This window comes from Nerophis ophidion, linkage group LG04, assembly GCF_033978795.1.
Source record: "Nerophis ophidion isolate RoL-2023_Sa linkage group LG04, RoL_Noph_v1.0, whole genome shotgun sequence".
NCBI classification, from domain to species: domain Eukaryota; kingdom Metazoa; phylum Chordata; class Actinopteri; order Syngnathiformes; family Syngnathidae; genus Nerophis; species Nerophis ophidion.
The window spans coordinates 6,753,228-6,765,663 of NC_084614.1; the positions used below are offsets into that span (position 1 = coordinate 6,753,228).

Below are 12,436 nucleotides of genomic sequence, written 5' to 3' on the forward strand. Positions count from 1 at the left end.
CTCATGAACAGATGTGTCTCATGAACAGGTATTTTTTTTTACATGAATAGGTGTCTCTTACGGACAGGTGTGTCTAATGAACAGGTGTGTCTCATGAACAGGTGTTTTTACATGCATAGGTGTCTCTTACGGACAGGTGTGTCTAATGAACAGGTGTGTGACTCATGAACAGGTGTGTCTAATGAACAGGTGTGTCTTATGGATAGGTGTATCTTATGAACAGGTGTGTCTCATGAACAGGTGTGTCTTAAGGACAGGTGTGTCTTATGAACAAGTGTGTCTCATGAACAGGTGTGTCTTACGAACAAGTGTGTTTTATAAACAAGTGTGTCTAATGAACAGGTGTGTCTTATGGATAGGTGTATCTTATGAACAGGTGTGTCTCATGAACAGGTGTGTCTTAAGGACAGGTGTGTCTTATGAACAAGTGTGTCTCATGAACACGTGTGTCTTACGAACAAGTGTGTTTTATAAACAAGTGTGTCTCATGAACAGGTGTGTCTTACGAACAAGTGTGTTTTATAAACAAGTGTGTCTAATGAACAGGTGTGTCTTATGGATAGGTGTATCTTATGAACAGGTGTGTCTCATGAACAGGTGTGTCTTAAGGACAGGTGTGTCTTATGAACAAGTGTGTCTCATGAACACGTGTGTCTTACGAACAAGTGTGTTTTATAAACAAGTGTGTCTCATGAACAGGTGTGTCTTACGAACAAGTGTGTTTTATAAACAAGTGTGTCTCATGAACAGGTGTGTCTCATGATTAGGTGTGTCTTATGAACAGGTGTGTCTCATGAACAGGTGTGTCTTAAGGACAGGTGTGTCTTATGAACAAGTGTGTCTCATGAACACGTGTGTCTTACGAACAAGTGTGTTTTATAAACAAGTGTGTCTCATGAACAGGTGTGTCTCATGATTAGGTGTGTCTTATGAACAAGTGTGTCTCTTGAACCGGTGTGTTTCATGAATAGGTGTCTCTTACGGACAGGTGTGTCTTATGAACAGGTGTGTGACTCATGAACAGGTGTGTCTAACGAACAGGTGTGTCTTATGGATAGGTGTGTCTTATGAACAAGTGTGTCTCATGAACAGGTGTGTCTTACGAACAAGTGTGTTTTATAAACAAGTGTGTCTCATGAACAGGTGTGTCTCATGGATAGGTGTGTCTTATGAACAAGTGTGTCTCATGAACAGGTGTTTTTACATGAATAGGTGTCTCTTATGGACAGGTGTGTCTTATGAACAGGTGTGTGACTCATGAACAGGTATGTCTAATGAACAGGTGTGTCTTATGGATAGGTGTGTCTTATGAACAAGTGTGTCTCATGAACAGGTGTGTCTCATGAACAGGTGTTTTTACATGAATAGGTGTCTCTTAAGGACAGGTGTGTCTTATGAACAAGTGTGTGACTCATGAACACGTGTGTCTTAAGGACAGGTGTGTCTTATGAACAAGTGTGTGACTCATGAACAGGTGTGTCTTTATAAATAGTTAATAAATGATTGAGTGTTTCTGACTGGTGGTTGAGGAGCCGTGGATTAGGAGGCAGGTGTAGGACAACTCAAAGTCTAGAAAAGTGGTGGTTGGCAGGTGTAGGACAAGGTCTAGATGAGTGGTGGTTGGCAGGTGTAGGACAAGGTCTAGATGAGTGGTGGTCGGCAGGTGTAGGACAAGGTCTAGATGAGTGGTAGATGGCAGGTGTAGGACAAGGTCTAGATGAGTGGTGGTTGGCAGGTGTAGGACAAGGTCTAGATGAGTGGTGGTTGGCAGGTGTAGGACAAGGTCTAGATGAGTGGTAGATGGCAGGTGTAGGACAAGGACTAGATGAGTGGTGGTTGGCAGGTGTAGGACAAGGTCTAGATGAGTGGTGGTTGGCAGTTGGTAGGACAAAGGTCTAGATAAGCGGTTGTTGGTAGGTGTAGGACAAAGTCTAGATGAGTGGTGGTTGGCAGGTATAGGACAAGGTCTAGATGAGTGGTGGTTGGCAGGTGTAGGACAAGGTCTAGATGAGTGGTGGTTGGCAGGTGTAGGACAAGGTCTAGATGAGTGGTGGTTGGCAGGTGTAGGACAAGGTCTAGATGAGTGGTGGTTGGCAGGTGTAGAACAAGGTCTAGATGAGTGGTGGTTGGCAGGTGTAGGACAAGGTCTAGATGAGTAGTAGTTGGCAGGTGTAGGACAAAGTCTAGATGAGTGGTGGTTGGCAGGTGTAGGACAAAGTCTAGATGAGTGGTGGTTGGCAGGTGTAGGACAAGGTCTAGATGAGTGGAGGTTGGCAGGTGTAGGACAAGGTCTAGATGAGTGGTGGTTGGCAGGTGTAGGACAAGGTCTAGATAAGCGGTAGTTGGTAGGTGTAGGACAAAGTTTAGATGAGTGGTGGTTGGCAGATGTAGGACAAGGTCTAGATGAGTGGTGGTTGGCAGGTGTAGGACAAGGTCTAGATGAGTGGTGGTTGGCAGGTGTAGGACAAGGTCTAGATGAGTGGTAGTTGGCAGGTGTAGGACAAGGTCTAGATGAGTGGTGGTTGGCAGGTGTAGGACAAGGGCTGGATAAGCGGTAGTTGGTAGGTGTAGGACAAAGTTTAGATGAGTGGTGGTTGGCAGATGTAGGACAAGGGCTAGATGAGTGGTAGTTGGCAGGTGTAGGACAAGGTCTAGATGAGTGGTGGTTGGCAGGTGTAGGACAAGGTCTAGATGAGTGGTGGTTGGCAGGTGTAGGACAAGGTCTAGATGAGTGGTGTTTGGCAGGTGTAGGACAAGGTCTATGTGAGTGGTAGTTGGCAGGTGTAGGACAAGGTCTAGATGAGTGGTAGTTGGTACGTGTAGGACAAAGTTTAGATGAGTGGTGGTTGGCAGATGTAGGACAAGGGCTAGATGAGTGGTAGTTGGCAGGTGTAGGACAAGGGCTAGATGAGTGGTGGTTGGCAGGTGTAGGACAAGGGCTAGATAAGCGGTAGTTGGTAGGTGTAGGACAAAGTTTAGATGAGTGGTGGTTGGCAGATGTAGGACAAGGGCTAGATGAGTGGTAGTTGGCAGGTGTAGGACAAGGTCTAGATGAGTGGTGGTTGGCAGGTGTAGGACAAGGTCTAGATGAGTGGTGGTTGGCAGGTGTAGGACAAGGTCTATGTGAGTGGTAGTTGGCAGGTGTAGGACAAGGTCTAGATGAGTGGTAGTTGGTAGGTGTAGGACAAAGTTTAGATGAGTGGTGGTTGGCAGATGTAGGACAAGGGCTAGATGAGTGGTAGTTGGCAGGTGTAGGACAAGGGCTAGATGAGTGGTGGTTGGCAGGTGTAGGACAAGGGCTAGATAAGCGGTAGTTGGTAGGTGTAGGACAAAGTTTAGATGAGTGGTGGTTGGCAGATGTAGGACAAGGGCTAGATGAGTGGTAGTTGGCAGGTGTAGGACAAGGTCTAGATGAGTGGTGGTTGGCAGGTGTAGGACAAGGTCTAGATGAGTGGTGGTTGGCAGGTGTAGGACAAGGTCTAGATGAGTGGTGGTTGGCAGGTGTAGGACAAGGTCTATGTGAGTGGTAGTTGGCAGGTGTAGGACAAGGTCTAGATGAGTGGTAGTTGGTAGGTGTAGGACAAAGTTTAGATGAGTGGTGGTTGGCAGATGTAGGACAAGGGCTAGATGAGTGGTGGTTGGCAGGTGTAGGACAAGGGCTAGATAAGCGGTAGTTGGTAGGTGTAGGACAAAGTTTAGATGAGTGGTGGTTGGCAGATGTAGGACAAGGGCTAGATGAGTGGTAGTTGGCAGGTGTAGGACAAGGTCTAGATGAGTGGTGGTTGGCAGGTGTAGGACAAGGTCTAGATGAGTGGTGGTTGGCAGGTGTAGGACAAAGGTCTAGATGAGTTCCAGGCAGGGGGTAGTCATGAGGAGACGGGCACAGATGTCAGAGTTGAGGAAGCGAGGGTAGCAGTCTCTGCTCATCAGGCAGTAGATGGTCTTCTGGGCGGCATCAAAGGAAGTGGGGCTGGGCTGAGACATGTTCCTGCTGATCTTCTCCCGGGTCTGGCAGTCTATGTTGATCTAAAAACCACACACACACACCATTGTTGTAAGACCAGAACACCATCCAGGACTTTAGTCTACCTCTGCCCACCCACACCATTGTTGTATGACCAGAACACCATCCAGGACTTTAGTCTACCTCTGCACACCCACACCATTGTTGTATGACCAGAACACCATCCAGGACTTTAGTCTACCTCTCCAGAATGTTGGATTGTGGAGACATGGACCTCTGGCAGACTGCAAAAGTGCTAACTCAGGCCAACATGGACCTCTGGCTGACTGCAAAAGTGCTAACTCAGGCCAACATGGACCTCTGGCAGACTGCAAAAGTGCTAACTCAGGCCAACATGGACCTCTGGCAGACTGCAAAAGTGCTAACTCAGGCCAACATGGACCATTGCCAGACTGCAAAAGTGCTAACTCAGGCCAACAATGACCTCTGGCAGACTGCAAAAGTGCTAACTCAGGCCAACATGGACCTCTGGCAGACTGCAAAAGTGCTAACTCATGCCAACATGGACCTCTGGCAGACTGCAAAAGTGCTATCTCAGGCCAACATGGACCTCTGGCAGACTGCAATGTGCTAACTCAGGCCAACACGGACCTCTGGCAGACTGCAAAAGTGCTAACTCAGGCCAACATGGATCTCTGGCAGACTGCAAAAGTGCTAACTCAGGCCAACATGGACCTCTGGCAGACTGCAAAAGTGCTAACTCAGGCCAACATGGACCTCTGGCAGACTGCAAAAGTGCTAACTCAGGCCAACATGGACCATTGCCAGACTGCAAAAGTGCTAACTCAGGCCAACAATGACCTCTGGCAGACTGCAAAAGTGCTAACTCAGGCCAACATGGACCTCTGGCAGACTGCAAAAGTGCTAACTCAGGCCAACATGGACCTCTGGCAGACTGCAAAAGTGCTAACTCAGGCCAACATGGACCTCTGGCAGACTGCAAAAGTGCTAACTCAGGCCAACATGGACCTCTGGCAGACTGCAAAAGTGCTAACTCAGGCCAACATGGACCTCTGGCAGACTGCAAAAGTGCTAACTCAGGCCAACATGGACCTCTGGCAGACTGCTAAAGTGCTAACTCAGGCCAACATGGACCTCTGGCCGACTGCAAAAGTGCTAACTCAGGCCAACATGGACCTCTGGCAGACTACAAAAGTGCTAACTCAGGCCAATATGGACCTCTGGCAGACTGCAAAAGTGCTAACTCAGGCCAACATGGACCATTAGCAGACTGCAAAAGTGCTAACTCAGGCCAACATGGACCTCTGGCAGACTGCAAAAGTGCTAACTCAGGCCAACATGGACCATTGGCAGACTGCAAAAGTGCTAACTCAGGCCAACATGGACCTCTGGCCGACTGCAAAAGTGCTAACTCAGGCCAACATGGACCTCTGGCCGACTGCAAAAGTGCTAACTCAGGCCAACATGGACCTCTGGCAGACTGCAAAAGTGCTAACTCAGGCCAACATGGACCTCTGGCAGACTGCAAAAGTGCTAACTCAGGACAACATGGACCTCTGGCAGACTGCAAAAGTGCTAACTCAGGCCAACATGGACCTCTGGCAGACTCCAAAAGTGCTAACTCAGGCCAACATGGACCTCTGGCAGACTGCAAAAGTGCTAACTCAAGCCATTTACATGCCATGACTTCAGTACTAACAATTCTTAGCAACATTGTTATTATAAGTGCTAATGCAGACACACTATTTATGAGCCAACCAGCTTATGCTAATTGACACGATTAGAGATATTGTTATTATACGCGCTAATGCAGACAAACTATATATACGCTAACTAGCTTACACTAATTTACATGATTAGCGATATTATTATAAGTGTTAATGCAGACACACTATTTATAATCTAACTAGCTTATGCTAATTGACACGGTTAGAGGTATTGTTATTATAAGCGCTAATATAGACAAACTATAAGCTGACTAGCTTATGCTAATTGACATTAGCAACATTGTTTTTATAAGTGTTAATGCAAACAAACTATATATAAGATAACTAGCTTATACTAATTGACACAATTAGAGATATTTTTTATCATAATTACTAACGCAGACAAACTGTAAGATAACTAGCGTATGCTAATTGGCATGATTAGCGATATCGTTATTATAAGCGCTAACGCAGACCAAGGATGAGCTAACTAGCTTATGCTAATTGACATGGTTAGCTGGTGAGCTGGAAGTTGATCTGGAGTTTAAGTACTGAATAAAACGAAAATAATATATATATATATCCATATATTACTGCTAGCATTAGCTCATAGCAACAGATGGACGCAACCTTGATTTCCAAAGTGTGAGAAAAGTGCATTTTTTTGTAAATAAGGCAAAGAAATCATGAAAAACTCGAGCGCGCGCGAGTCTAAGCGGTGTACATGTATCCATGAAAATAAGTCCCAGCTGCTAATGGAGTGTTTGACTAAGAAGAAGCTTTAAAAATCCGTTCTTGTGCAAAACTACGACATGACCCCACCAAAGTCTTGGAGTGGAGTCATATTCGGTATTTATGACGTAAAAGTTTATTATTACTATTTTAAAATGGTATCATTTTGTGTTTGAGTTCGAGATACCAGTGCTTGGAGTTAAGAGCTTGTAAGTGGAGGTACGTCGGTAAGTGGTCGCCATAGCAACTGGCATGGGGAAGGAGAAGAAGAGAAGTATTGGTAAGTACTGCAGGTACCTGTCTGGGCGCCTCGGTGTGGACAAAGTCTGAGTAGATCCTGTTGGCACAGGTGATCATCTCGGGGACGGACTTGATCTTCTTGTAGTCCTCGCATGCCAGCCAGAACTGCAGGTTCTCCTCGCTGTGCTCCGACCTCAGGAACTCCCTGAAGGCCACCTGACCGGCTGGAGGGTACGACAGCATGGAGGTGTGGTCCAGGGAGGTGCAGGTGGGGGGAGAGAAGGAACTTACCTTTACTGGCCAGGACTTTGTCCACCGACTGGGTCCAGGCCTGGCGGTCCTCCAGCGGGTCCTGGGGGAGGCAGCAGCAGCAGCAGCCAGCCTTGAAGGGATGAAGGAGGGCGGGGATGACTGAGTGCCTGACGGAGGAACTGACATACCACTTACAGTCAGGGAAAACCTCCCGGGTGTTCTCCACATGGCTGCTGCACACCTTCAAAGTCCCGGCGTCAGAACGCGACCGCGGACTTTATGGCCATGCTGTGGTTCTGGACTGAGCGGGTGAGGCCGGACTAAAACCTGGAGCGGCGCTTTTGAAAGTGAAGAGATCCAAATGAGCCACCCTGGCGGGAGTGGAAGTTATGGAAATGTGGATGCAAAGTTGGGGAGGGACCTCCTGCCACACCTCACCTCAACTCACCTGGGCACCACGGCAACAAGATCCCTGGTGCGGCAGCCAGGGTGTTTCTCAGCTCGCTTATTTTCACAAATGACATATTAAACACTCTTTCTGACAATTTGGGGACGTTATACCCCCTACAAGCCTGTAAGCCGCAGATCCATGCCGGCACAAAAATATTTAGGAAATGTTTATTTACTTCATTGGTGAAAAACAGGGCAGTAAAATGGCCGCGCTAACAAAACAGAAGTCATGGTCATGGACCCACGATCCAATCAGCTAAACAGACTCAATAAGAGGAGTTAACTCCTAGCTAAGCTAGCTTTCTCTCTAATCAGCTAAACAGACTCAATAAGAGGAGTTAACTCCTAGCTAGCTCTCCAATCAGCTAAACAGACTCAGTAAGAGGAGTTAACTCCTAGCTAGCTCTCTGATCAACTAAACGGACTCAATAAGAGGAGTTAACTCCTAGCTAGCTCTCCAATCAACTAAACAGACTCAATAAGGAGTTAAGTCCTAGCTAGCTCTCCAATCAACTAAACAGACTCAGTAAGAGGACTTAACTCCTAGCTAGCTGTCAATCAACTAAACAGACTCAATAAGAGGAGTTAACTCCTAGCTAGCACTCAATCAACTAAACAGACTCAATAAGGAGTTAAGTCCTAGATAGCTCTCCAATCAGCTAAACAGACTCAATAAGAGGAGTTAACTCCTAGCTAGCTCTCCAATCAATTAAACAGACTCAATAAGAGGAGTTAACTCCTAGCTAGCTCTCCAATCAGCTAAACAGACTGAATAAGGAGTTGACTCATACTAGCTCTCCAATCAACTAAAGAGACTCAATAAGAGGAGTTAACTCCTAGCTAGCTCTCCAATCAGCTAAACAGACTCAATAAGAGGAGTTAACTCCTAGCTAGTTCTCCAATCAACTAAACAGATTCAATAAGAGGAGTTAACTCCTAGCTAGCTTTCCAATCAGCTAAACAGAGTCAATAAGAGGAGTTAACTCCTAGCTAGCTCTCAAATCAGCTAAACAGACTCAATAAGGAGTTAACTCCTAGCTAGCTCTCCAATCAACTAATCAGACTCAATAAGAGGAGTTAACTCCTCGCTAGCTCTCCAATCAGCTAAACAGACTCAATAAGAGGAGTTAACTCCTAGCTAGCTCTCCAATCAACTAAACACACTCAATAAGAGGAGTTAACTCCTAGCTAGCTCTCCAATCAGCTAAACAGACTCAATAAGAGGAGTTAACTCCTAGCTAGCTCTCCAATCAACTAAACAGACTCAATAAGAGGAGTTAACTCCTAGCTAGCTCTCCAATCAACTAAACAGACTCAATAAGAGGAGTTAACTCCTAGCTAGCTCTCCAATCAGCTCAACAAACTCAATAACTCCACAAATTAGTAAAAGTGAAACAATACAAAAAGAATGTAAGCCAATAATACAAAGACACTCGTAAACGTGTTAGCATAATAGCTAAAGCTAACGAGGCTAGCTTGATTAGATTAAGACAGCAGGTAGAAACATGCATAAAAACACTCCAATACGTCACATAGGGGACACTTTAGTGAGTAAGAATAGTTTTAGTTATATTGTAAATATACAAGTAGAAACACTGTGGGCAGTTATACTTCTGGTTGAAGGCACAAAAACTTAATTACATTTTTCAGGATGTATTTGAAATATAATATTTAGTTGGATCCAAAGTTCTTTTAAGGTGTATTTGAAATACAACAATTTGTCAAAACGAGGCTAATAAATTGTGTTTTTTTAGGCGTCCAGAGTGCCTGCAGGACCCCATCTCATTCCATGACTCAACTTAACATAATTGAACTTTGTTATTTAGTGGACCTTTACTTTGGCGGGGGGCATGTTGTTGCTGCTACTACAACTTCCTGCCCTCAGGCTTGGTATTACTGGCGCCAACATATTTCCTGCTTGACAACGGGACCAAGACCTAAACCCCATTTCCATGAATCATTGATCTCATTCCGGCAAGAATGTTTTTCCTTCAGCAACATTTGCCCTCATTTGTCCGCCGGATCAATACTGATTGTTCACACCTGCGTCCTCACAACACATCAACTTGTCGCCTTGTCTAAAAGCTAAATAAAAAGACAAGACAACAAATCCTTTTCAACTTATATTCAATCGAATAGACTGTAACTTTGTTATTTTATGCAAATGATCATGAAGTTAGAATGCACTCTTTTACTACGAAGCCACGCTGTTGTAACACCTGGCTTGGCAGGGTTTTGCGGAAATAAGCAGGGCCGTCCTTGATAACGTTGCTCCAAAAGCTGTATGTACCTTTCAGCATTAATGGTGCCTTCACAGATGTGTAAGTTAGCCATGCCTTGGGAACTAATACACCCCCATACCATCACACATGCTGCCTAGAACACTTTCACCCTACAACAATGACTAATACACCCCCATACCATCACACATGCTGCCTAGAACACTTTCACCCTACAACAATGACTAATACACCCCCATACCATCACACATGCTGCCTAGAACACTTTCACCCTACAACAATGACTAATACACCCCCATACCATCACACATGCTGCCTAGAACACTTTCACCCTACAACAATCACTAATACACCCCCATACCATCACACATGCTGCCTAGAACACTTTCACCCTACAACAATCACTAATACACCCCCATACCATCACACATGCTGCCTAGAACACTTTCACCCTACAACAATCACTAATACACCCCCATACCATCACACGTGCTGCCTAGAACACTTTCACCCTACAACAATCACTAATACACCCCCATACCATCACACATGCTGCCTAGAACACTTTCACCCTACAACAATGACTAATACACCCCCATACCATCACACATGCTGCCTAGAACACTTTCACCCTACAACAACCACTAATAAACCCCCATACCATCACACATGCTGCCTAGAACACTTTCACCCTACAACAATCACTAATACACCCCCATACCATCACACATGCTGCCTAGAACACTTTCACCCTACAACAATCACTAATACACCCCCATACCATCACACATGCTGCCTAGAACACTTTCACCCTACAACAATGACTAATACACCCCCATACCATCACACATGCTGCCTAGAACACTTTCACCCTACAACAATGACTAATACACCCCCATACCATCACACATGCTGCCTAGAACACTTTCACCCTACAACAATCACTAATACACCCCCATACCATCACACATGCTGCCTAGAACACTTTCACCCTACAACAATCACTAATACACCCCCATACCATCACACATGCTGCCTAGAACACTTTCACCCTACAACAATCACTAATACACCCCCATACCATCACACATGCTGCCTAGAACACTTTCACCCTACAACAACCACTAATACACCCCCATACCATCACACATGCTGCCTAGGACACTTTCACCCTACAACAATCACTAATACACCCCCATACCATCACACATGCTGCCTAGAACACTTTCACCCTACAACAACCACTAATACACCCCCATACCATCACACATGCTGCCTAGAACACTTTCACCCTACAACAATCACTAATACACCCCCATACCATCACACATGCTGCCTAGAACACTTTCACCCTACAACAATCACTAATACACCCCCATACCATCACACATGCTGCCTAGAACACTTTCACCCTACAACAATCACTAATACACCCCCATACATCACACATGCTGCCTAGAACACTTTCACCCTACAACAATCACTAATACACCCCCAAACCATCACACATGCTGCCTAGAACACTTTCACCCTAGAACAATCACTAATACACCCCCATACCATCACACATGCTGCCTAGAACACTTTCACCCTAGATCAATCACTAATACACCCCCAGACCATCACACATGCTGCCTAGAACACTTTCACCCTACAACAATCACTAATACACCCCCATACCATCACACATGCTGCCTAGAACACTTTCACCCTACAACAATCACTAATACACCCCCATACCATCACACATGCTGCCTAGAACACTTTCACCCTACAACAACCACTAATACACCCCCATACCATCACACATGCTGCCTAGGACACTTTCACCCTACAACAATCACTAATACACCCCCATACCATCACACATGCTGCCTAGAACACTTTCACCCTACAACAATCACTAATACACCCCCATACCATCACACATGCTGCCTAGAACACTTTCACCCTACAACAACCACTAATACACCCCCATACCATCACACATGCTGCCTAGAACACTTTCACCCTACAACAATCACTAATACACCCCCATACCATCACACATGCTGCCTAGAACACTTTCACCCTACAACAATCACTAATACACCCCCATACCATCACACATGCTGCCTAGAACACTTTCACCCTACAACAATCACTAATACACCCCCATACCATCACACGATGCTGCCTAGAACACTTTCACCCTACAACAATCACTAATACACCCCCATACCATCACACATGCTGCCTAGAACACTTTCACCCTACAACAATGACTAATACACCCCCATACCATCACACATGCTGCCTAGAACACTTTCACCCTACAACAACACTAATACACCCCCATACCATCACACATGCTGCCTAGAACACTTTCACCCTACAACAATCACTAATACACCCCCATACCATCACACATGCTGCCTAGAACACTTTCACCCTACAACAATCACTAATACACCCCCATACCATCACACATGCTGCCTAGAACACTTTCACCCTACAACAATGACTAATACACCCCCATACCATCACACATGCTGCCTAGAACACTTTCACCCTACAACAATGACTAATACACCCCCATACCATCACACATGCTGCCTAGAACACTTTCACCCTACAACAATCACTAATACACCCCCATACCATCACACATGCTGCCTAGAACACTTTCACCCTACAACAATCACTAATACACCCCCATACCATCACACATGCTGCCTAGAACACTTTCACCCTACAACAATCACTAATACACCCCCATACCATCACACATGCTGCCTAGAACACTTTCACCCTACAACAACCACTAATACACCCCCATACCATCACACATG

At 45.5% G+C, this 12,436-nt stretch overlaps 1 protein-coding gene across 4 annotated transcripts in view; it reads right to left on the reverse strand.

Annotated features, from left to right (window-relative positions):
* Positions 1-3,825: 3,825 nt before the first annotated feature.
* Positions 3,826-12,436, reverse strand: part of LOC133550814 (regulator of G-protein signaling 21-like) — a 34,542-nt gene continuing 25,931 nt past the window's right edge. For all 4 annotated transcript variants that reach the window (XM_061896868.1, XM_061896872.1, XM_061896870.1 and 1 more), the window contains 3 exons: positions 6,955-7,045; positions 6,721-6,887; positions 3,826-4,026 (listed from right to left, as the gene is read on the reverse strand). In XM_061896868.1, coding sequence (XP_061752852.1) covers positions 3,841-4,026; positions 6,721-6,887; positions 6,955-7,045 — 444 coding nt within the window. In that variant the 3' untranslated portion in view covers positions 3,826-3,840. The remainder of the gene's footprint in view (positions 4,027-6,720; positions 6,888-6,954; positions 7,046-12,436) is intronic.